The 24,000-nt window shown below is 44.2% G+C and overlaps 2 protein-coding genes across 2 annotated transcripts; both read left to right on the top strand.

Annotated features, from left to right (window-relative positions):
* Positions 1–1,742: 1,742 nt before the first annotated feature.
* On the top strand, positions 1,743–12,844 carry LOC309619295 (keratin, type I cuticular Ha3-I-like). The gene is made up of 7 exons (XM_082374360.1): positions 1,743–5,509; positions 5,714–5,796; positions 6,134–6,290; positions 7,071–7,232; positions 7,327–7,452; positions 7,624–7,844; positions 8,499–12,844. The coding sequence occupies exons 1-7, from the start codon at positions 5,066–5,068 to the stop codon at positions 8,650–8,652; spliced, it is 1,347 nt and encodes a 448-aa protein (XP_082230486.1). The 5' UTR covers positions 1,743–5,065; the 3' UTR covers positions 8,653–12,844.
* Positions 12,845–12,947: 103 nt separating this feature from the next.
* Positions 12,948–22,627, top strand: LOC309619264 (keratin, type I cuticular Ha3-I-like). Its single transcript, XM_082374332.1, has 6 exons — positions 12,948–18,500; positions 19,536–19,625; positions 21,482–21,644; positions 21,739–21,863; positions 22,035–22,255; positions 22,468–22,627. The coding sequence occupies exons 1-6, from the start codon at positions 18,153–18,155 to the stop codon at positions 22,505–22,507; spliced, it is 987 nt and encodes a 328-aa protein (XP_082230458.1). The 5' UTR covers positions 12,948–18,152; the 3' UTR covers positions 22,508–22,627.
* Positions 22,628–24,000: the final 1,373 nt, after the last annotated feature.

Raw genomic sequence — 24,000 nt, 5'->3', positions numbered from 1 at the left:
AATGAACGTTCTATGGTATCTGAAAATAGCATGAGGACCTGGCAATTTTTTAAAAAAACTCAATAATATTTTATTTTATTTTATTTTTTTTAACATCTTTATTGGAGTATAATTGCTTTACAATGTTGTCAGTTTCTGCTGTGTAACAAAGTGAATCAGCCATATGCACACATATATCCCCATATCCCCTCCCTCTTGAGCCTCCCTCCCACCCTCCCTATCCCACCCCTCTAGGTGGTCATAAAGCACCGAGCTGATCTCCCTGTGCTATGCGGCTGCTCCCCACTAGCTATCTCTTTTACATTTGGTAGTGTGTATATGTCAATGGACCCTGGCAATTTTAATGGTGGGGAATCACCAGTGAAGGTCAGTCCACCCTCTGTCATTACTATGACCACTTTGTCCACTGAGGAAGAGAAGAAGAGAAATAGTCGGAACCCCTTATGTGTGTTCATCATTTCACCATTTACAAAGCCCTTTCATACGTGTTATCCAATTTGAGCCCCTACCCCCAAACCCTGAGAGAGACAGGACAGACTTCACAATCCCCATTTTGCAGCAGAAAAAGTTCAAGGTTAGGAAGGTGAGATGAACTCCGCCCCCCCAGTCTCACAGCTGGTCTCACTCAAGCCCAAGTCTTCTCATTCCTGGCCCGTTGCCCTTTACCTGCACCAAACTGCTAAGGACTTTGCTGGATAAAACTGCCCGTTCAGACCCACTCTCCTAGGCTGGCTTGAGGTGGTTGAGACGGATTTTGCAGGGCCTGGGAATCTCCCCGAGGATAATCTTTCTGGTGTTTCCTCCCACCCTGCAATGTCCTCCCCACCCAACCACATTGCAGGCTGAGCTTCTGGCCTTTGGTTATCTCCTGGCCTTCCTCAGCGGAGGCACCCCCTTTAGGCTAGTTTTTGTACCCAAATCTCCCTTATCTCCCTGACCCCTTCTCCCACCCCTGGTTTTTGGACATCCTAAACACGTGCCTTGGTCATTCACGTTGGCTCCAAGGCCCTCCACCAAGATGTCTCTACTACCCCCACTAGCTCTCTCTGATCCTGAGGGTGGGGGACTGTGTCTACTCACCAGCAGGGTCACTCGTCACCCCCATTTCTCTCCACTAGTCTCATTCCCTTTTCTAGAAAGAGGAAACTCTTTCACTTGTTTGACTTAGCATTGCCTCTTTTCTTTCTGCTGCCCCACACCCCAACCCTGGAAGCCTCTTTCACCTGCTTTGAAACTCATCTTAACGACCACAGATCCTACGGGGATGCTGAAGGGCCACCACCCTGTGGTCTCCAAAGCAGCAAGAACCAGTATCAAAATAACTCATTACCAGGCTTGGTTGAAGAAAAGATTCTTAGAGGGATTAGGATTCTAATGAGATGAGTTGTTTGAATCCTACCTCTGAGTCACCTAGAGAGTGGAATCACGAATAAATCTCCTTTGGGGGACAGGGAGATAATCTGAAATGGCCTCATCCTTCACCTCCTGGCTGAGGATCATGAACTGGGTTGAAATGGCCTGACTGGAGTTTGGGGCAGGGATGGGTGTGGGAAAAGTGGGAGGGGGGAAGGAAGGAATTATTTTTCTTCAGAGGGGAGGTGAAGGGCTCAATTATATTACTTTGCGTTAGAGCTAGTCCACAAGGCTGTCTGCTCAGCAGGACTGAGAGCATGTCATCTTCCTCTTCCCCACCAGTATCCCCCTCCCCACCCACCCCCAGCCCCCATCCCCCCATCCTGCTGTCCTGGAACTATGCCAGGCGCTTGGTAGAAATTCAACAAATGATTGCTGCCCTTAATGTCATATATACAGTTTTCTAATTACATTAAATACAAACATATTTCCAAACGTCCATCTCACACCTTTTGAATATCTCACTTCCTTATCTCCTTGTTATTTCTCGTATATTTTGGAGACCCATTTTAGCCTGAGTTGTTCATAAACATATAATCTACTAAGGGAACTGTGATTCTTCTGTTTCAATTTTGTCCCATGCCCAGCATGGAGAAGTTGCTCATTAGATGTATTTTGAAAAAACTGAACTAAATAAAAAAGTGGATTTGATAGTCCCTTGTCTGCTCAATTTCTCTCTGAATGAATCAAATTTGCAAGTATTTCAATTAAGAAATCAAGAGAGTACCTGAAGTCTACTCCTAATATGTGTGAGGCCATGGAGACCTTCTAACCCCATGGTCCCATCTTCTCCACTAATTCAAGAAGCAAGTTGACTCAAGCCTATTGATATTTTGAAAACATTGCAAGACAGAAGCTAGATTTACAAGGGATGGTAGCATTATGTTTACTTACCAGCCATTTCATCTGCTCTCTTGCTCCTGAATTCTTGGGCCATTCACCTTCTGCAGGGAAAAAAGGAATCTCCAGGAGAAGCCAGCAGGTGACAGGTGTAACCTGTTCTTTGCTGCGTCTTCTGTGTGGTTGCCAATTGGCCGTGACCTGAAGCCGTGCTGGCCAGACTACCCTTGTTCCTTTCTTCCTTTCTCCTCCCCACACTCTTATCATTCAGGAACAGGTAGCAGTGCCCCTTTTTGACATTTTGCAGCCCGGGTGTAGACAGCAGTGCATTTCTCAGCCACGAACAAATCTCAGACTGGATTGTGGAGGTAATGCTCTGGTCTGGACATCTTGGAACAATGTCATTTCTGTCTGAGGCCTCAGAAGCTGTGGTCCCATGTCTGTAGATCTTTTCTGAGTCTTCATTTACATCTTGCAGGACACTCAGCAGAGTGAACCACTCTTCTGTGCATCTATTCAGGTTGTCTTGGCTACTTCTCAGTTTTCCACGCTGCAGGTTCCCTCACTTGAAGATGGGCTAGCTTTGTCTGATCAGCATGGCTTGGCGTGGTTCTGAGGATTCCTTCCAGGTTTCCTCCTTGCCTCTTCTTCGTATCCTTATCTCTCTTATTAAACACGCCTCTCCCTGTTTCCGTCTCTCCCCATTTCTCTGCTCTCTCTGCATTGTATGCAAAGCCTCTTTTTGCTTTTTTGTCGACCCAATCCTTGAATCTTCTCATACTTAGAACCTAAACATTCTCCTTTGCTTAAAGCCTCCATGATGCTACACTGGCCAATCAGTAGATAAGACCGCAGAACTTGGAGGACGCTGCTGGTATATAGTCTGTGCTCCCTGGTGGGGAGGAAGGCAGGACTGGGGAAACAGAGACTTGCTGGAAAGCCAGTGCTTTGGAGCAGGCCGACAAGAGTTGGGAAGCAGGAGGCCTGTGCTGTTCCCTAGGAGCGAATGCCCATCGGTCTGATTCACAGGGTTTTCCATTTGTCCCAAGTCCGGATGAGTGAGACAGGAGCTCCTAGCCTCGCATCCTTTCTCCGGGAAGTCTCAGTGATGCCTGCCCACCTATTTCTCCCCCTTTAACTGCCTTGGAGGAAAACAAAGAGATTTTGATTTTATTATAAGTCTGGAGCTTTTGGTCTGAATGGCGTTATAATAAGCAGCGATAATGGTGTTGGAGAGGGTGGATGAAGGACCTTTCATCCAAGACTTAAACAGAGCACCACGTGAACACTATCATGAAAGCTTGATGGGGAGAAGGACTCCAATAAGTTGTCAATAAAACTGCCTACGGCAGGAGCCAAAGCCGCAGCGGAGTTTGGGGTGCTGCTCCCCAGGGTGCAGGTGGTACCTAGTGGTGCCTATAATGATGCAACTTCTGTATGTTCAGAACTTTGGTCACCCCTTCCTCAGACCTTCTGGTGCCTTCCTTCACCTCCCAAATCAACCCTAAATGACTCCAAGCTTGTCTTGCAAAATCCCCTGCCTAAGCTGTGTCCCCTCATTTTCTCTCCAGGGTGCCCAGGTCCTTGGATTCAATGGCATGACCACCACCCCACCCCACCCCTTGGTATTTTTCAACCTTTGGTTCTTAAACTAGATTGCATGTAACACAGTAAGGCTGATGGTGGGAGCCTAGGAGAGGATAGGGGGCATCTTCCTGGTGTGTCGATTATACTTGGAGGATTGGGCAAAACGTTAGAAAGTCTAACTGGGAATTTTAAAACATTTTATGTTAAAGCCAACACGATGTTTTCATGCTTGAGGAGGCTCCTTTGGGCTATCTCCTGACTTTTCCAATTACCGCTCACTTTGTTCTAATGCTATGGATACCTCATTGGAAAAGTTTGGCAAGCACTGCCTTATTCCTTTCTCACACCTGCCTCCAGATACGTTCCTTAGATAGTTTCAATGCATTTGTCTGGATCTCTCCGCTTGCATTTTTTCAGCCTTCTTTCTAAATGATCTCTTCTTTCAGAATCTTCCTTGTTCTCAAACTAATTATCAAAGCCTCTATCTTTAAAATTCCTCTACAGTCCTTTTTAAAAATTTTTATTTATTTTTAAAATTAGTTTTTATTGGAGTACAGTTGATATACAATGTTGTGTTAGTTTCTGCTCTACATCAAAGTGACTCTCATACATATACATACACATATATGTTGTATATACACATATATCCACTTTTTTTTACATTCTTTTCCCATTACAGTCCTTTTTAGTGATAGGCAGGTAACATTACACAAACAGCTGTCCATCCTTCTTGGCCATGGCCCCCAAGTCAATCCTTATCCAGCTCAAGTCTTCAAGGCTTGGGGTGCTAAATCATTGAAGGATTCTTCTCTCAAAGCGGATGGAAAGGGAGGTTACTGCTGCCCCTTAATGCAACTTGTTCCTTGATTCAATCTTTGTCCCTCCCTGGAAATGCCAGGTGTGTCAGGAGATGAGTCTGATTATGGTTTTACCAGATCACGTGCCACAAAAGAATGTCATTAGATGGACTGACTCCCAATTAACAAGGGCAGATACTTGGGCTAGACCGTGTGGCCTCTTTGAAGGTCTACCACAGGACTCTGATTTCAGGGGTGCCTAGCCTGAAGAGGAGTCCTGACTTAACAAGAAGCCAAGTAAAAAAATTTATGGGACGAGGGACTCTTCTGAGGAAGGCCAATAACAGATTGAAGGGAAGGGCATTTGAAAAGCAGCGAGGAAGTAGAAAGAAAAAAGACATTACGTACTGTGTCCACACCCTCTGGGGATGGGGTATAAATGCTCCCCAGATGCAGAAGACTCCAAAGCTCCTTGCAGAACTTGGACTCTGTCTTCAGCCGGTCACCTCACTCCCTCCATCACCATGCCTTACAGCTGCTCTCTGCCCAGCCTGAGCTGCCGCTCTAGCTGCTTCTCCCGGCCCTGTGTGCCCCACAGCTGCCACGGCTCCACCCTGCCCGGGGCCTGCAACATCCCCGCCAACGTGGGCAACAGCAGCTGGTCCTGCGAGGGCTCCTTCAACGGCAACGAGAAGGAGACCATGCAGTTCCTGAACGGCCGGCTGGCCAGCTACCTGGAGAAGGTGCGCCAGCTGGAGCGGGAGAACGCGGAGCTGGAGTGCCGCATCCGGGAGCGGAGCCAGCAACAAGACCCCCTTGTGTGCCCCAACTACCAGTCCTACTTCCGGACCATCGAGGAGCTCCAGCAGAAGGTGAGGGGCCTTGTTGTCATCTCTAAGCAGGGGAAGTTTGCTAGGATTCTCAATCTGTGGGAGAGAGCTATGTTTCTTGCATCTATGCCATCGTGATTCTTTCTTCCTCCTTTTACCTTCAAAATGGCTTTTTAAGCATTTTTAAAGAAGTCGATGGTTTCATATTTATTTTCAATCCTCACTTAGTAACCTCTCATTCCCCAGATCCTTTGCACCAAGGCAGAGAACACTAGGCTGGTAGTGCAGATTGACAATGCCAAGCTGGCCGCAGATGACTTCAGGACCAAGTGAGTTGTTCAGAGTTTACACGGGTCTGCTCCTTTTGTTCAATCTCTAGTAAAAGAAAAGGGATTTCCATAGCTTACCGAACAGCAGTTCAATCCATCAGTTGTGAAGGATTCTGCAGAGGATTGGGGGGAACCAAGAAAGAAGTCACAAAAGTGGATGAGGACTCAAATCAATTTTTGAATCAATATTGGGTCTTGACTGAGCCTCCAGAACCCTCTGCCTCTTGGGTCCACTCATTGCCGAAAGAGGGAAGAAGAGGTGAATGGGGTTATCCAAGATCATTCTTGTCGGTCTTCAAGGTCTACCAGTTACCTCTCTGACCCTGTCCTTGTGCAGGTATGAGATGGAGCTGGGCTTGAGGCAGCTGGTGGAGTCGGACATAAATGGCCTGCGTAGGATCCTGGACGAGCTGACCCTGTGCAAGTCTGACCTGGAGGTCCAGGTGGAGTCCCTGAAGGAGGAGCTGACCTGCCTCAAGAGCAACCACGAGGAGGTGAGACCAGAAATGAGAAATGAAGAAACCTGACTCAGCCTCAGGCTGAGGGTGGCTTTAGTGATTTGGGGTGGCAGAATCAGGAATAAGAATCTTCTAAATTTCCTTCAAAAACACCAAAACTTCAGGATAAAAGAAAACATTGAGAGATGAAACCTATCCATGTTCCCAGATAAGCTGTCTTTCACTCAGAACTGGTGCCTCACTTGAGTTTCCCAGGGCACCTCCATGGGCTTGTGATTGGTTACTGAGTTGTAGGAGGAGTCCCAGCATTGCTCTGATCATGCCATGCAAAGCCATTTCTCTTTACCCTCAAAGCCAAAATATCAATCCTGGTGAACTGGAGTCTCCACTTTTTCAAAGTCTTGATGACGAATGATCTGGGGTTCCTTCTCTCTCCTGGGAGGGGCCATGACAAGATCTTACTTGATGGCAAAAATGCTGTGATATACAATCTGAAATCATAGAACCAATTCTTTTTCTTATGAGGTCATCTGCAGCCAATCTGCAAACTGGGCAAGTTAGGCATTCATCCATCCTTGAGTGGCCCCCAAGCAAATCCTTGGGAATTTTTTTTGAATCCAAGTGCCATGACACAGTCACGGTGGAAAGGAGCCGAACACATGGAACGCAGACCACTTGGCCTTCTGTTGTCATAGCCGCTCCACTAAAAGTTTCTTTTCCGAGGAAATAGACAAACAGGACTTTGACAAGCAGTGCCATTTCTTTGGGTCCACTTTTTATTGAGGATAGTCACTCCTGCGTTTTCTACATCCACAGGAAGTCAACTCCCTGCGGAGCCAGCTTGGAGACCGCCTCAACGTGGAGGTGGACGCCGCCCCCACCGAGGACCTGAACCGCGTGCTCAACGAGACCAGGTGTCAGTACGAGGCCCTGGTGGAGAGCAACCGCAGGGACGTGGAGGAATGGTTCACCAGGCAGGTGGGCATCTCGGCACGTGGCCGCTCAGGCCCCTCGGCCCCTCAGGGCCCTTCAGACACGGTCTGATCCTGCCTTCTCCCCTTTGGTGTTTCAGACCGAGGAGCTGAATGGGCAGGTGGTGTCCAGCTCGGAGCAGCTGCAGTCCTACCAGCTGGAGATCACTGAGCTGAGACGCACGGTCCATGCCCTGGAGGTGGAGCTGCAGGCCCAGCACAACCTGGTGGGTATCGTTCAGACTCCTGGTGAGAAGGGGAGATCGGGGAGTCAGAGGCACCGGGCTGGCCTTTGGACCCTCCTCTCCTTAACTCTTGGAGCTTGTGACTTCTTTGGATCCTGCGGAGAAGCCCTTTCAGGAGCAGCTCTGTGACCTTCCTTCCCTTCCCCACGACAGAGAGACTCTCTGGAGAACACCCTGACGGAGATAGAGGCCCGCTACAGCTCTCAGCTGGCCCAGGTGCAGTGCCTGATCGGCAAAGTGGAGGCCCAGCTGGCGGAGATCAGGAGGGACCTGGAGCGGCAGAACCAGGAGTACCGGGTGCTGCTGGATGTCCGGGCCCGGCTGGAGGGTGAGATCAACACGTACCGGGGGCTGCTGGAGAGCGAGGACTGCAAGTGAGTACTCAGCTGCCGGTGTTTGGAGAAGCTATGCACATATAGGCGTACTTCTCAGTTGGACTGCAGGCAAAGATTGCATACCTTGGAGAGGAAATTATGCCTTCACACCAGACATGCTCAGACAGAACTCAGAAAACAATGTGGCCATCATTAAAACATAAAATGGCAGGAATTGTGTGATGTGCAGACTGAAATTGCACAGTCAACTCTTCGCATTCTACCCTGATGACACTGATATGTGATCAGTGATATTTCTTACATCTTAACAATACCGTAGTGTGTAGAAGTTACATTTCCACATGCCACCTTATCTGCCCTGTTACCATCAGGCAGGCAGGATCAGTATTCTCTTCATTCTGTAGGTGAAGGGACTGGGGCCTGGAGAAGGTAAGCGACTTCTCTAAGGTCACCAGCTAGGAATGGACATTGCTGGGCGCTGACACCGGAGTTTCTGAGCCTCTGTCCAGCACTTTTGACATGATATGACAGGGAGACCATTAGCATTGATAGTGAGCTTCGCAGCAGGTGAGCCTGTGACCTTCTCTGTTACAGGTCAGGCCAAGTCCCAGAGAGCAGTCCACACTTGAGATCTCTCTGGTGTATATTACAAGCCGCCCTCAATTCGCTTTCCATATCATTCTTTCTCTCCAGGCTGCCCTGCAACCCCTGTGCCACGACCAATGCATGTGTCAAGACCATCATGCCCTGCGTCTCCAGTGCCTGCACCCCCTGTGCTCCTGCTACCCGCTTCTCTACCTGTGTCCCCCGCCCCAACTGCGGGCCCTGCAACTCCAACGTGTGCTAGAGTCCAGTGGTTGCCAGAAGAGCAAGGAGGCAGGGCCCAGTGTTCCAGAGCTTTGACCTGGCCCTGGTTCATTCCACCAAATGGGCCAGAAAACACAATTGCATGGCTGGAGCTGCCCCAGGGAGGTGGTCAAGAAACTCACCCAACCTACTCCAGATAATTCCCTGCCTACCTTTTCCTTCGCTGGAGACCATTTCTTCTTAGCTAGCCCAGAGAACCCTCCCACGTGCCATGAGCTTTCCCTTGTAACCTCCTAATAAACTTGATTTCCTTGGCAAAGCAGATGCCTTTCTCACTGGTATTCATTTGTCTCACCATGACCATCACTTGAGCACTTTATAAAAGGGCCACTTGAAAGCAGAGCCCTATAATAGCCTCACTCTTGGATATGAGAGCCTGGCAGGCAGATGGCTGGCCTTGCATCCTGACCCCACAGGTGAGGCAGGATGGCAGCAAAGAGGGTAGGGCAGCTGCTGTGTGGCTTCATCTCCCTTTGGCCGTTCCTGGATTTTCTTCCTCACCCCTCTTGACCAGGACATCTCCTAGAGACGATTTTATCCAAATATAAAATGAGGAGGCATGAGCTGGGGGCTGGAAAGAGGCTCTGGAAAGCTCATCTTTTCTCAACAGGAAGTTTTAGGTCCAGCCCTGTATTATCTGGGTTACTGGTCGTTCAGGCAGCCTCAGGACCATGCAGCAAAGGGACCATCTGGCTTGCCTTCTGTGCCCAGGACTTCCTCCTTCCTTCTGATCTCCTTCCTGGGGATCATTATCAGCCTGGGCTCCAGCCGCTCACTTCCCCTCCCCGGATCTGGGGCTCAGAGAACCCACCAACTTTTCCTTCAATACTTCCGCCTTCCTCTATTCAATCCAACCAGTGTCTGTTGGATACCTGCTCTGTGCAGACCCTGGATGGTGGGGAGGGGAGAGGCACATAATGAAAGACACAGTCCTGGCTGCAAGTTATTTATAATTTCTTAAAAGGGATAAAACTAGTCCCCAAGTAGGGCTATTATAAACCTAGTCCCTGGCACTGTGAACGCTCAGGCTGGTGCTGCAGGAAATCTCAGAGTACTGAAAGTGATATCAGTGTTCATCAAGAATGGGTATCTTTCTTTAACTCTAATGGAGAGTTTCCAGAAAGGAACACAGTCTTGCCAACACCCTGATTTTTCAAAATTTGGGTAAAATATATATAACATAAATTTACCATTTTATCCATTTTTAGTGTACAATTCAGTAGCGTGAAGTATATTCACATTGTGGTGCAACCATTGCCTCTACCCCTCTCTAGATCTTTTTCATCATCTCAGACGGAAACTCTGGACACATTAAACAATAACTTCCCAAACCCCCCTGCCATGAGCCCCTGGTAACCTCTATTCTATTTTCTGTCTATATGAATTTGACTATTCTGGGTACCTTGTATAAAGAAATGGAATTGTATATTATTTGTCCTTTAGGGTCTGGCTTTTTTCATTGTATAATGTTTTCCAGGTTCATCCATGTCGTAGCATGTATCAGAATTTAGTTCTTTTAAAGATTTAATAATATTCCATTGTATGTATATAATGCATTTTGTTTGTTCATTCATCATTGATGGATATTTTGGGTTATTTCCACCTTTTGGTTATTGCGACATGCTGCTATCAACATTGGTGTACATATGTCTTCTGTTCAAATCCCTGCTTTCAATTTGTGTGTGTGTGTGTGTGTGTGTGTGTTTATGTACCTAGATGTGGAATTACTGAATCATATGGTAATTCTATGTTTTTTGAGTAACCTCCCTACTGTTTTCCACTGTGGCTGAACCATTTAACATTCCCACAAGTAACGTACAAGGATTGCAATCTCTCCCCAATACTCATTTTCTGTTTTTTTTTTTTAAGTTGTAGGAGTTCTTTATAAATTCTGGATATTAATCCCTTATTAGATATATGATTTGAAAATATTCTCCCATTCTGTGGGTTGCTTTTTCACTCTTTTCATTCTCTTGAAATTAAAGTTTTTAATTTTTGTAAAGTTCATTTTACCTATTTTTCCTTTTGTTATCTGTGCTTTTGGTGTCATCACCAAGAAATCAGTGCCAAATCCAATGTCATGAAGATTTTCCCCTATGTGTTCTTCTAAGAGTTTTATCATTTTAGCTCTGATGTTTAGGTCTATGATCCATTTTGCAAAAAACATCACTGAGATTTTTATAGAGATTGCATTGAATCTGTAGATTGCTTTGAGCAATATTGTTATCATAACAACATTAAATCTTCCAATCCATAAACATGGGATGTCTTTCCATTTACATATGTCTTCCTTAGTTTCTTTTGGCAATGTTTTGCAGTTTTTCTGTGTGCAAGTCTTTTGCCTCCTTGGTTATGTTTATTCCTAAGTTTTTTATTCCTTTTGATGCTGTCAGAAATATAATTTTCCTTCTAATTTCTTTTTCAGATTGTTCATTGCTAGTGCATAGAAATGCAACTCCATACCTTGATTTTAACCCAGTGAGAGTAAATCCTTGATTTTAGACCTGTGTCAGACTTCTGACTTATAGAACTTTACAATAATACATTTTTGTTTTACATCACTAAATTTGAGGTCATTTGTGACAGCAGGAATGGGAAATGAATATAGCTCACATCTACTGAACTCAACTATGGGTTAAGCAAAATACTAGGAGCTTATCTTAATTAATCTTCCTAACAATGCTGCAAATTAAATCCATTTTACAGATGAGTAAACTGAGCCTTAGAAACATGCTTGAAATCATAGTTGGTTATTAGCAATTATGGGATTGGAACCATGTTCTCTCTATAGTTATACATAAGATATCACTATAAAGTATGGAGAATAATTTAAAAACTTGGAGCAGAATGATACAATGACATGCTTCAAAGTTGTCTTCTACACACAGATTCCGGCTAACTTTTGGCAAATCGCTTTAGGACTTGGTTTTCCAGTCAATTATGAGTCGCAGTCATATAGAAGTGTTTTTTTGTTTTATTGTGTTTCTTTAACATCTTTATTGGAGTATAATTGCTTTACAATGGTTGTTATTTTCTGCTTTATAACAAAGTGAATCAGCTATACATATATATATATCCCCATATCTCCTCCCTCTTGTGTCTCCCTCCCAGCCTCCCTATCCCAGCTCTCTTTAATTTTGTATCCTGCTACTCCACCAAATTGATTGATTAGCTCTAGTAGTTTTCTGGTAGCATCTTTAGGATTCTTTATGTATAGTATCATGTCATCTGCAAAGAGTGACAGATTTACTTCTTCTTTTCTGATTTGGATTCCTTTTATTTCTTTTTCTTCTCTGATTGCTGTGGCTAAAACTTCCAAAACTATGTTGAATAATAGTGGCGAGAGTGGACAACCTTTTCTTTTCCTGATCTTAGAGGAAATGGTTTCAGTTTTTCACCATTGAGAACGATGTTGGCTGTGGGTTTGTCATATATGGCCTTTATTATGTTGAGGTAAGTTCCCTCTATGCCTACTTTCTGGAGAATTTTTATCATAAATGGGTGTTTAATTTTGTCCAAAGCTTTTTCTGCATTTATTGAGATTATCATATGGTTTTTATCCTTCAATTTGTTAATATGGTTTATCATATTGATTGATTTGAGTATATTGATGAATCCTTGCAGTCCTGCGATAAACCCCACTTGATCATGCTGTATGATCCTTTTAATGTGCTGTTGGATTCTGTTTGCTAGTACTTTGTTGAGGAATTTTGCATTTATGTTCATCAGTGATACTGGCCTGTAGTTTCCTTTTTTTCTGACATCTTTGTCTGGTTTTGGTATCAGGGTGATGGTGGCCTTGTAGAATGAGTTTGGGAGTGTTCCTCCCTCTGCTATATTTTGGAAGAGTTTGAGAAGGATAGGTGTTAGCTCTTCTCTAAATGTTTGATAGAATTTGCCTGTGAATCCATCTGGTTCTGGGCTTTTGTTTTTTGGAAGATTTTTAATCACAGTTTCAATTTCAGTGTTTGTGATTGTTCTGTTTATATTTTCTATTTCTTCCTGGTTCAGTCTTGGAAGGTTGTGCTTTTCTAAGAATTTGTCCATTTCTTTCAGGTTGTCCATTTTATTGGCATATAGTCGCTTGTAGTAATCTCTCATGATCCTTTGTATTTCTGCAGTGTCAGTTATTACTTCTTTTTCTTTTTTAATTCTGTTGATTTGTCTATTTTGAGTGAAGTCAAAGTGAAGAGTGAAGAGTGAAGTCTGTTTTGTCTGATATGAGAATTGCTACTCCAGCTTTCTTTTGATTTTCATTTCCATGGAATATCTTTTTCCATCCCCTCACTTTCAGTATGGACATTTTAATAATATTAATTCTTCCAGTCCATGAACACAGTATATCTTTCCATTTATTTGTGTCATCTTCAGTTTCTTTCATCAATGTCTTATAGTTTTCAGAGTACAGGTCTTTCACCACTTTGATTAGATTTATTCCTACATATTTTATTCTTTTTGATGTAACTGTAAATGGGATTGTTTTCTTAATTTCTCTTTCTGATAGATCATTATTAGTGTATAGAAACATTATAGATTTTTTTTTAACATCTTTATTGGAGTATAATTGTTTTACAGTGGTGTGTTAGCTTCTGCTTTATAACAAAGTGAATCAGCTATACATACACATACGTGCCCATATCTCCTCCCTCTTGCATCTCCCTCCCTCCCACCCTCCCCATCCCACCCCTCCAGGCGGTCACAAAGTGCCGAGCTGATCTCCGTGTATTAATTTTGTATTCTGCAACTTTACTCAATTCATTTATTCTAAAATTTTTTTTGGTGGCATCTATAGGGTTTTCTATATATAGTATCATGTCATATGCAAACCATGACAGTTTTCTTTCTTTCTTTCCAATTTGGATTTGTTTTCTTTTCTTTTTGTCTTGTCTGATTGCTGTGACTAAGACTTCCAATAATATGTTGAATAAAAGTGGCAGCAGTAGGCATCCTTGTCTTGTTTCTGATCTTAGAGGAAATGTTTTCAGCTTTTCACCGTTGAGTATGAGGTTAACTGTGGGTTTGTCATATATGGACTTTATTATGTTGAGATATTTTCCCTCTATGCCCACTTTGTTGAGAGTTCGTATCATAAATAGATGTTGAATTTTGTCAAAAGTTATTTCTGCATCTATGGAGATGATATATGATTTTTATTCTTCCTTTTGTTAATGTGGTGTAACACATTGATTGATTTGTGGAAATCAATCCCACTTAAATCCCACTTAATTATGGTGCATGGTCCTTTTAATGTATTGTTAAATTAGGTCTGCTAATATTTTGTTGAGGATTTTTGCATCTATGATCATCAAGGTTATTGGCCTGTGATTAATTTTTTTGTAGTGCCTTTGTCTGGTTTTGGTATCAGGGTAATTCTGGCCTAGTAGAATGAGTTTAGAAGCATTCCCTCCTCTTCAATATTTTGAAATAGTTTCAGAAGCAGGTACTAAGTTTCTTTAAATGCTTGGTAGAATTGACCTGTGAAGACATTTGGTCTTGGACTTTTGTTTGTTGGGTGTTTTTTTTTTTTTTTTCTGATTCGATTTCATGACTAGTAATTGGTCTCTTCATATTTTCTTTTTCTTCCTGATTCAGTCTTAGGAGATTTTACATTTGTAGGAATTTATCCATTTCTTCTAGGCTGTCCAATTTGTTGGTATATAATTTTTCATTGTAAACTCTTATGATAATTTGGTGTTTGGTGTTGGTTGTAACTTCTCCTCTCTCATTTCTGATTTTTTTGGGCCCTCTCCTTTTTCTTGATGTGTTTGGTTAAAGGTTTATAGAATTTGTTTATCTTTTCAAAGAACCAGCTTTTAGTTTCACTGATATTTTCTATTGTTTCTTTAGCCTCTATTTCACTTATTTTCACTCTGATCTTTATTATTTTCTTCCTTCTACTACCTCTGGACTTTGTTCTTTTTCTAGTTACTTTAGGTATAAAGTTAGGTTGTTTATTTGAGATTTTTCCTGTTTCCTGCGGTAGGTCTGTATTGCTATACACTTCCCGCTTAGAACTGCATTTTCTGTGTCCCATAGATTTTGGATTGTTGTGTTTCCATTTTCATTTTTCTCAAGGTACTTTTTGATTTCTTCTTTTCTTTCTTCAATAACACATTGGTTGTTTAGTAGCATGTTGTTTAGACTCCATGTATTTGTGTTTTTTTCCAGTGTTGCTCTTGTAGTTGATTTGTAGTCTCATATCATTATGGTCAGAAAAGGTGCTTGATATGATTTCAATCTCCTTAAATGTATTGAGACTGGTTTTGTTGCCTAGCATGTAATCTATCCTGGAAAATGCTCCATGTGCACTTGAAAAGAATATGAATCTGCTGTTTTGGGGTGGAAAGTCCTGTATACATCTATTAAGTCTATCTGATCTTATGTATCATTTAATGCCAATATTTCCTTATTGATTTTTTTCTTTTTCTTTTCTTTCTTTCTTTTTATTTTTTTTGGTTGCACTGCATGGCATGTGGGATCTTAGTTCCCTGACCAGAGATTAAACCCTTGTCCCCTGCAGTGGAAACATGGAGTCTTAATAACTGGACTGACAGGGTTAGGGTTCCCTCTAGTGTATTTTTCATTTCTGTTATTGTATTCTCCAGCTCTGATTGGTTCTTTTTCATATTTTTGATCCCTTTGTTGATGTTATCACTGTGTTCCTCCATTCTTCTGAGTTTGCTGAATGTCTTTATGGCCATTACTTTGAACTCCTTATCTGGAAGATTGATTATCGCCATTTCATTTATTTATTTTTCTAAGGGACATATTCCTTTCTTTCACTTGGAACATATTCCTTTATCTCCTCATTTTACTTAACTCTCTGTGTTTGTTTCTACACATGAGGTAGACCATCTATGTCTCCCTGTCTTGAAGGAGTGGCTTTGTGTAGAAGGTGTTTTGTGGGGCCCAGTAGTGGGGTCCCACTTGGTTACCAGAGGCAGGTGTTCCAGGGCTGTGTAATCTGTGTGTGTCTGTGGCTGGGTCACTATTGCTGTAGGCACACTAGTGTGGGGGCTTGTCACCAGAGCAGCTGGCTGTAAGACCCAGCTGCAATAGTTGCAGGCAGTCTGATGTGTGGGGCTGGGCCCTGGGCAAGAACCACTTTGGAGGGATGCTGGTGCTGGCTGAGGATGTCTGCTTCTCCTCTACGATCATCTGTTACTCCCTGGCTCATATCATCCTTACTAAGCTTTTTCCAATTCCTCTAATGCAGAACTTCCCAACTTATTGAGGTGAATGGGCTAGAGGGAGCCATGGTACTGATGCTCTGAGTCCTCAGAATAGCTGGCCAAGGCAGCCCAGTCACTTTTCCCCAGTGAGCCACAAAAATATCATTTTCTGTTTAAGCTGTTTGTGAAAAATAGGAAATATGGTCAAATGCAATGTGCTCTCTCACTTCTGGCCTTCATGTTTGTCCCAACTCTACCCAGAACAATCTCCTTCCTCTTTACTTAGTTTCAGCTTTCAGCAACATCATCAATTCCTCAAGAAAGCCTTCCTTGACCTCTGCTAAGTCTGGTTAGATCTCTGGCTGCACGTTCTTACAGCAGCTGGGGCTTCCCCCATGACAGATGTATCATCCACTTGGCTGGTATGCATTCTCCACTAGGTTGTAGGTTTGCCTCTCTTGCTCACTATTGCATCCCCAGTGCCTAGCTCTGTGTCTGGCATATAGGAAGGACTCAGTAAATATTTTTGTTAAAGGAAGTGAGCTAACTCATCCTTGGTGTGCAAAACAGTGCTTTCTCTTGCTCTCTGTGTTTCTGTGAATGGTAAAGTTTTTCTCCTAAATTCTTATGCTTGCCAAATTTTCGGTTCATTCTTGACCCTCTCTCAGATTGCTGATTTAAAAAAAATGTTTCTTTGAAAATGGTTCTTACACCAATTTCTTCTTTTACACTTCCCCTATAGACACCTAAACTCAATTCTTTATTACTGCTGACCCAGACTATTATAATAACCTTGCTGCTCCTCTGCTTCCAGCCTTATCTTCATTTTGCTAAAACAGATAAATGTTTGCTAAAACGTTGCCCTCCAGGGAAGTCTAAGCTCCTTAGCTTTGTCACTGAAGACCTCTGCCATATGGTCACAACCTCCCCATCCAGCTCTGTTTTCCACCACTTCCCTTCACTCCTCTCCCCTCCCAGTTATCTAGTCATACTCGACCATGCCTTGGGCTTTCCTGCACCGTTCTGTTTGCACATGATTCTTCCACCTGCAGTATCTGCTTTTCTCCTCTCTGCTTCTTAGAAACCTCCCCATCCCGTCACAAATCTATCCCTGTGAACTTCCAGTTCTGGCTGTGCTCTCTCTCCCCATTTTTTCAACTTCTCACTTATCATCTCTTGCCTCATATTATTATACAATGCTCATTCCTTCATCCACCCAACAAATGTCCATTGAGTCCCTACTGTGTACCATGTGCCTAGAGCTGAGGATTCAAAGATGAACTAAACCATGTCTTTGCTTCTGGGAACTCAAATACACAGAGAGATATGCATATAAGTCATGCAGTGTTATGCTCAAAGTGAAATGAAAGCTAAGAGAGGAAGGAGAGATGACTTGTCGGAAGAAGTTAGGGAAGGAGTTAGTTCATTAATTTAAGCAGCATGGTATGATGGAAAGAACAGAGATCTGTGTTGAAATCCTGGATTCACAACACATTAACCCCTACTCTCTATGCCTCTGTTTGCCTATCTGTAAAATGGGAATATTATCATGTACCTCGAAAGGTCGTGGTGAGATGTGAATAAGATCATGTTTGTGAAGAATGTCTAGTAGCAACTTGGGCTTGTACAGGTGCTCAACAAGTGTGAGCTCCTTTTGACCATAGCCCTGATCCTACCTTCCATATTCCTCACAGTGCCCTGTACAAACTATGATCCTGGTGACGATCTGCTATTTTGTTGATTGACATTATTATGGATATGGATGATGCCTGTCATATCAGGTAACAGGGCCACTGGGAACCAGGCTATTTTAATGATCCTAGAAGGGATCTATTCCTCTTTCTGAGAACCATGAATTTGGAATTTGACCTAGGGAATGATACATGGGCAAGGGTTATACTTTTCCATCTCAGCAAGAAGAGTCAGGGCTGTCAAGCCAGGAAGCAAAGAAGCCATAGCGTTCCTGGACACCCCACTAATGAAGGCCAGGGCTTTCACGAGTCCAGCTCTTTGAAACCACACCATAAAGCTCTTACTTCATGGATGCACAGCACGGAAGAGGAGTTCTGACTTAGCAAGAAGCCCAAGTAAAGTCTTTTATGAGATGAGGGACTCTTCTGAGGAAATGTAACAAGCCAAGGGGAAAGGCTTTTGACAACCAAATGAGTAAGAAAAAAGGGCTGTCTTCCACACCCACACCCTCTGCAGAGGGGCTATAAATGCTCCCAAGAGGAAGGAGACCCACAGCTCTGTGGCTTGGACAACTTGGACTCTGTCTTCAGCCGGTCACCTCACTCCCTCCATCACCATGCCTTACAGCTGCTCCCTGCCCAACCTGAGCTGTTGCTCCAGCTGCTTCTCCCGGCCCTGCATGCCCCCCAGCTGCCACGGCTCCACCCTGCCCGGGTCCTGCAACATCCCCGCCAATGTGGGCAACAGCAGCTGGTCCTGCGAGGGCTCCTTCAACGGCAACGAGAAGGAGACCATGCAGTTCCTGAACGGCTGGCTGGCCAGCTACCTGGAGAAGGTGCGCCAGCTGGAGCGGGAGAACGCGGAGCTGGAGTGCCGCATCCGGGAGTGGTACGAGTCTCAGATCCCGTACATCTGCCCAGATTACCAGTCCTACTTCCGGACCATCGAGGAGCTCCAGCAGAAGGTGAGGCGGTGGGCACCCCACTGCCTCCAGCAGGAAGTTGTAGGGAGGGAATTCAAGATATGATTAAGAAACAATATAAGCTCTCGGTGTGATTGAAACACATGGGTTGAAGTCTTACTTTTCCATTCTGTTTTCTTGAGGGCCCGTCTTATTCTAGTTCCAGGACTGTTAGATCTGGGTATTTGCATAATGTTAGTCTGTGTGGAGGTAGCAGATTTATTTGCATAAATAAACTGTAATTAAAAGCTGCCTCCGAATGCTTCCGTGCATTTGCCAAGACTCTGGAATTATTATCCTGAGGTGAGAGAAGAGACTGAGCCCAAGAAGGAAGCTGAGAAAGTGAAATTTTTGTAACAATTGGACCAATTTCTCTCTCTCTTATCTGGGCTTTTGACTGCTCTGACCTCTTGTTGCTGTCCTCTTCTGGGTGCCTAATTATCTTAACTTCATTGTCTTGACCTAGAGGCCTCTGGGCTTCTCATGGTGCACAGTGTCCACTGAGGGCATAGAAGAGTTGGCTGAAATCAGAAAGAGTGGAAACTACCTAGAAGAACATAGGACCAACCCATCCAGGATGGATAGGAGGGCGTGACTCCATCCATGACTCTGCCCCCTCCAATTGCTAGTTGACATATTTATCTTCTCCACTGAATTGGAAGTTTTTTGTGGGCAGGATCTAGTGCTTACTCATTTTTGTATCTTCAGCTCCTGCTACCATGCCAGACATACAGTAGGTTTTTAAAGAGAAATGTTAGTTATTATTATTATCAGCTTCTCAGTATTGCTTATTAGGAAAGAAAAGGAAAAATTGTGTATCTATTGACACTTTTCTTGCATATGTCAGTGTTCTTTTTTTCCCCCAATTTGATTTCTTAAATATTTATTGAGCAACTATTGCACATGGACAGCATTTAATAATCTTATATAAGATCCACTGTGATTTCTCATTCTGTTCCTTCCAAGTAAGTGAATTAGTAGGGATTGCTGTTGGCTAAAAATAATCACGCTTATTCTAGAATGTTTTGGGTCTTCTAGATCCTGTGCAGCAGTCTGACAACGCCAGGCTGGTGGTGCAGATTGACAACACCAAGCTGGCCTCAGATGACTTCAGGACCAATTGAATGGGTAAGGGGGCTGTTGTCTTCCCTCTTTCCTCTCCTTCCCCTTAGCCTGTCCTCTGTACCAACAAACATTGACAAAGTTTTCCCTAGATGATTTCCCTAAGATCGACAGAGCCATTGCTAACCAGAGCTCAGAGAACCCTTCTCCAGAGTCAGACTCTTTGCCTGCTTTTCCTTTCCAGAGGACATCTCCGAATCCCATCCAGTGTAGAAGTCATGTTCCCCTGATGCTCCACTATGCACAGAGTCCAATCAGGAGAATGGAGGAAGTGTTTTAATTCTGGAAATCTCACGGTTTATGGGCTTTTATCCCATTAAATCCACTGGCTCTTCATTTATTAAAAAATAATTACCAGTGCCTTTTCCTCCAGGAGCTTCGGTAGCGTGTTGAAAACCTAGATGAACGAGATGGCTGTAAAAACCACAAGCCCCAACTCCCAGTTGTCTGACAAACCAAACCAGGCCTGCCTCTGATGCTCCTGTATCACAGGTATGAGACAGAGATGTCCTTGAGGCAGCTGGTGGAGGCAGACCTGAACAGCCTGGGCAGGATCCTGGACGAGCTGACCCTGTGCAAGTCTGACCTGGAGGCCCAGGTGGAGTCCCTGAAGGAGGAGCTGATCTGCCTCAAGTAGAACCATGAGCAGGTGAAGTTCCCCAACAGGATCAAACTCGCCAAGGCCTGTTTCCAGCTGTCAAGGGGTGTGGGAGAGGCTCAACTAGCCAAGGAATCTGTTCTCCAAACAAAAAGGGATTTGGAGAGAGTGAGTAATCTGTGATAGGAGGCGAGGGTTTTTCTGCCGGTGGCAGGAATGAGGGTGAAGGAAGCTGGCAAGCCCAGTAATGAGGAAAGGTCAACAGCAAGGCAGTGCCCACAGCCGCTTCCTCTCCCAGGTTGGAGCACACGGGGCTGCAGAGATCTTTTATTCCAATTCTCCACTTAGTAACAGGAGACGCCAGCAGGACCACCCTGCAGGGAGGGCTGAGCTGGAAACACAACCCAACTCTCCCCTTTCTGGTCCGGAGCTCTTTCTGCTATTCAGTGTTGCCCAGAGGAAACGCTGTAAAGTGCTCACATCATTGCTAGATTAGTTGCACGGTAAAGAAGACAGATATTTTGTGCAAACCTTAATCCCAGAACAATGTAAATCGTGATAGTTAATATTAATTGAGTGCTTATTGTGTGCCAAACACTGTGCTAAGTGCTTTAGAACTTCATCTTACCGATGAAGCACTTGAGGCTTCTAGAAGCTTCTAGAAGCTTTCTAGTAAGTGGTAGACAAGAAACCCAATTCAAATCTGTCTGACATCCACCTAAGCCCAAGCACTAAGCTATGGTGGGTGTGTGAAGAGATTAGCTGATAGTTACTTCCTTTATCAATAGCTAAACTAGTGAAATCAACAAATCACCAGTTAAGTCTATTCTATCCCAGGATGGCAGATTTTGAAGTAAACATTCTTTGTTTCCTCTTTAGCTGCACTCTATCCTTTTTATTATGCATGGCTAAGAATCAAACCATAGTCTATATGGTATACTAACAAGAACACTGGATTGGGTGTTTGGGCTCCAGAGTTTAAATCATGGTCTATTGCATCTCGGCTCTGAGTCCAAACCCCTGTACCTCTTTAAGTGAGGAGTGGTATACTGAGTACAAAGGTGGAAGGAGGTCATGGACTTGAAAGCACTCTGTAAAGTGGAATGTACAGGTTAGTCATTGAATACAGAACCCAGTTAATGAGAGGATCAGAGAGAATAGAAATTTTGAAAGCTTAAGAATAAGCACAAGTTGAATTGCATTCTCTTAGAGGAGAGCATTAGGATCCTTTGTGATACTTTGAATTGTCCCCTTCCTCCATCAGGAAGCCAACTCCCTGTGGAGCCAGCTTGGAGACCGCCTCAATGTGGAGGTGGACGCCGTCCCCACCGAAGACCTGAACCGCGTGCTCAACGAGACCAGGTGTCAGTACGAGGCCCTGGTGGAGAGCAACCGCAGGGACGTGGAGGAATGGTTCACCAGGCAGATGGGCATCTTGGCACATCGTCGCTCAGGCCCCTCGGCCCCTCAGGGCCCTTCAGACACGGTCTGATCCTGCCTTCTCCCCTTTGGTGTTTCAGACCAAGGAACCGAACAGGCAGGTGGTGTCCAGCTCAGAGCACCTGCAGTCCTACCAGCTGGAGATCACTGAGCTGAGACGCACGGTCCATGCCCTGGAGGTGGAGCTGCAGGCCCAGCACAACCTGGTGGGTATCGTTCAGACTCCTGGTGAGAAGGGGAGATCGGGGAGTCAGAGGCACTGGGCTGGCCTTTGGGTCTTCCTCTTCTTAACTCTTGGAGCTTGTGACTTCTTTGGATCCTGCGGAGAAGCCCTTTCAGGAGCAGCTCTGTGACCTTCCTTACCTTCCCCATGACAGAGAGACTCTCTGGAGAACACCCTGACGGAGATAGAGGCCCGCTACAGCTCCCAGCTGGCCCAGGTGCAGTGCCTGATCAGCAAAGTGGAGGCCCAGCTGGCGGAGATCAGGAGGGACCTGGAGCGGCAGAACCAGGAGTACCGGGTGCTGCTGGATGTCCAGGCCCGGCTGGAGGGTGAGATCAACACGTACCGGGGGCTGCTGGAGAGCGAGGACTGCAAGTGAGTAGGAGGCTAGTGATATTCCCCTTGGCGCCTCATGAGGTTGCTATGAGGATGAAAGATCTTCTTGTTGGAAATTAATTTATACTTACAAGCTTTCGGTTGGAGGCAGTCAGAGGAAGTACAATATTCTTGCACAAAGTGTGTTTTGTATCTTCCTATCTCTTCAGCTCCCTTTACCATAACCTGCTCTAATGATTTTCTGTCTCCAGGCTCCCCTGCAACCCATGTGCCACAACCAATGCATGTTAAAAGCCCATCGGGCCCTGCGTTTCCAATCCTTGTGTCCCACATGCTCAGTGAGGGCCTTGCAACACCTTTGTGCACTAGAGGCCCCAGTGCCAGCAGGACGACAATGGCTCCAAAGTCACATCTCAGCTCTACTTCATCCAAATGTCCCCAGCAGGGACCATGCTTCAACCAGTACCAGCTCCACTGAATTTCCTGGCTTGATCCTTGAGCACAAGAAGCTGCAAAGTCCATCTACTGGCTCAGTCTGTCTTCTGAGTCACACAGAGAAATCTAAACAAGATCAAGTAATATCTTTTATCTCAATGACACATTTGCATAACGTCTTATGCTCTAACAAATACTTACCAAAATGTGATTTTAAATAATTACATTAAGTGTGATAGAGCTGATTAGGCAAGCTATGAAACTGAACATAATTGGAAGAAATATTCCCCATCATTCTTTTGGTTTTGGAGATGCAATAAAGATCCTTTGTTAACCTCTTAATAAACTCTTCTTCTGGCACAGGAATGGTAATTGTCCTTTTCATTCATTCATTTCAAAATTGGGTGTCTTGTATAAATTAAAAAAATCAGTGTTCTTTCCGTCAGATGAAGGGGTCATCACGACTATAGATGGTCTGTGACTACCCTCAAAGATATCAGCCAACACTCATCTAATTGACATAGGTTTCATGTTTGGGAGGAAGATGGTAGGAAAGGAATGACAAGTCCACATGAGAGTATCTGCAAACATTTTCTGTTGAGCTCCTCAGAGGGGGTATGTGAGAGAATCACAGAAAGGGGACAACAACATCAGGAGGAAGTGAATCGAGAGAAAGGCTGTGCCTCTTGGCAACATGAAAACATTGTAACCTAGAAAGAACTGGGGAAAATAGCTCAGCCAACAGTTATCTTCCTCCATTTCCATCTTAGCATATTGGAGAGTTTTTTTCCATAGCCATCAAAATCATATAATGACTATTTTTGTGCCTAAAAACTCTCATAATAATTATTAAAATATGCAAAAATGTGCTCAAACCCAGACCTTCAACTCAAAGTATTACAAATCCTCAAACCAAAATGTTAAAAAAGACTCATTTTCAGTCACATTCCTCTTACCAAAATGTTTTTAATATTGATATTTTCTTCATATCATTTAATCATGATATTTCAAGAGGGTGAAACTGAGCAAGACCCTGTGCAGCCTTCCTGGGGACAGGAACCCCTCTCCCAAATTCCCTACCTCTTTTTTGTAGAAAAGCTTTAGTCTCCTAGGGCTTCCCCAAATTCCAGAGAGAAAACTTAATCAGAGAAATGAGAAATTGCAGACATAAAGGAAAGCAGTCAAGCAAGACAAAATAATAGTTTAGCCATAAAGTCAAGGATCTTTAGTTCCTCCTCAAGGGTTATAGATAAAATCCTGAGCCATATCTTTGAGTTGTTCTGCAGATACTAAAACCCCCACCAGGTGGAAGAAGTTAACTGCATGCTGATCACCAGCACATAAATCCC

Source organism: Balaenoptera borealis, assembly GCF_965194805.1.
Source record: "Balaenoptera borealis genome assembly, chromosome: 20".
NCBI lineage: Eukaryota > Metazoa > Chordata > Mammalia > Artiodactyla > Balaenopteridae > Balaenoptera > Balaenoptera borealis.
The sequence above is the reverse complement of the archived record's forward strand: the minus strand, read 5'-3'. Positions and strand labels throughout refer to the sequence as shown.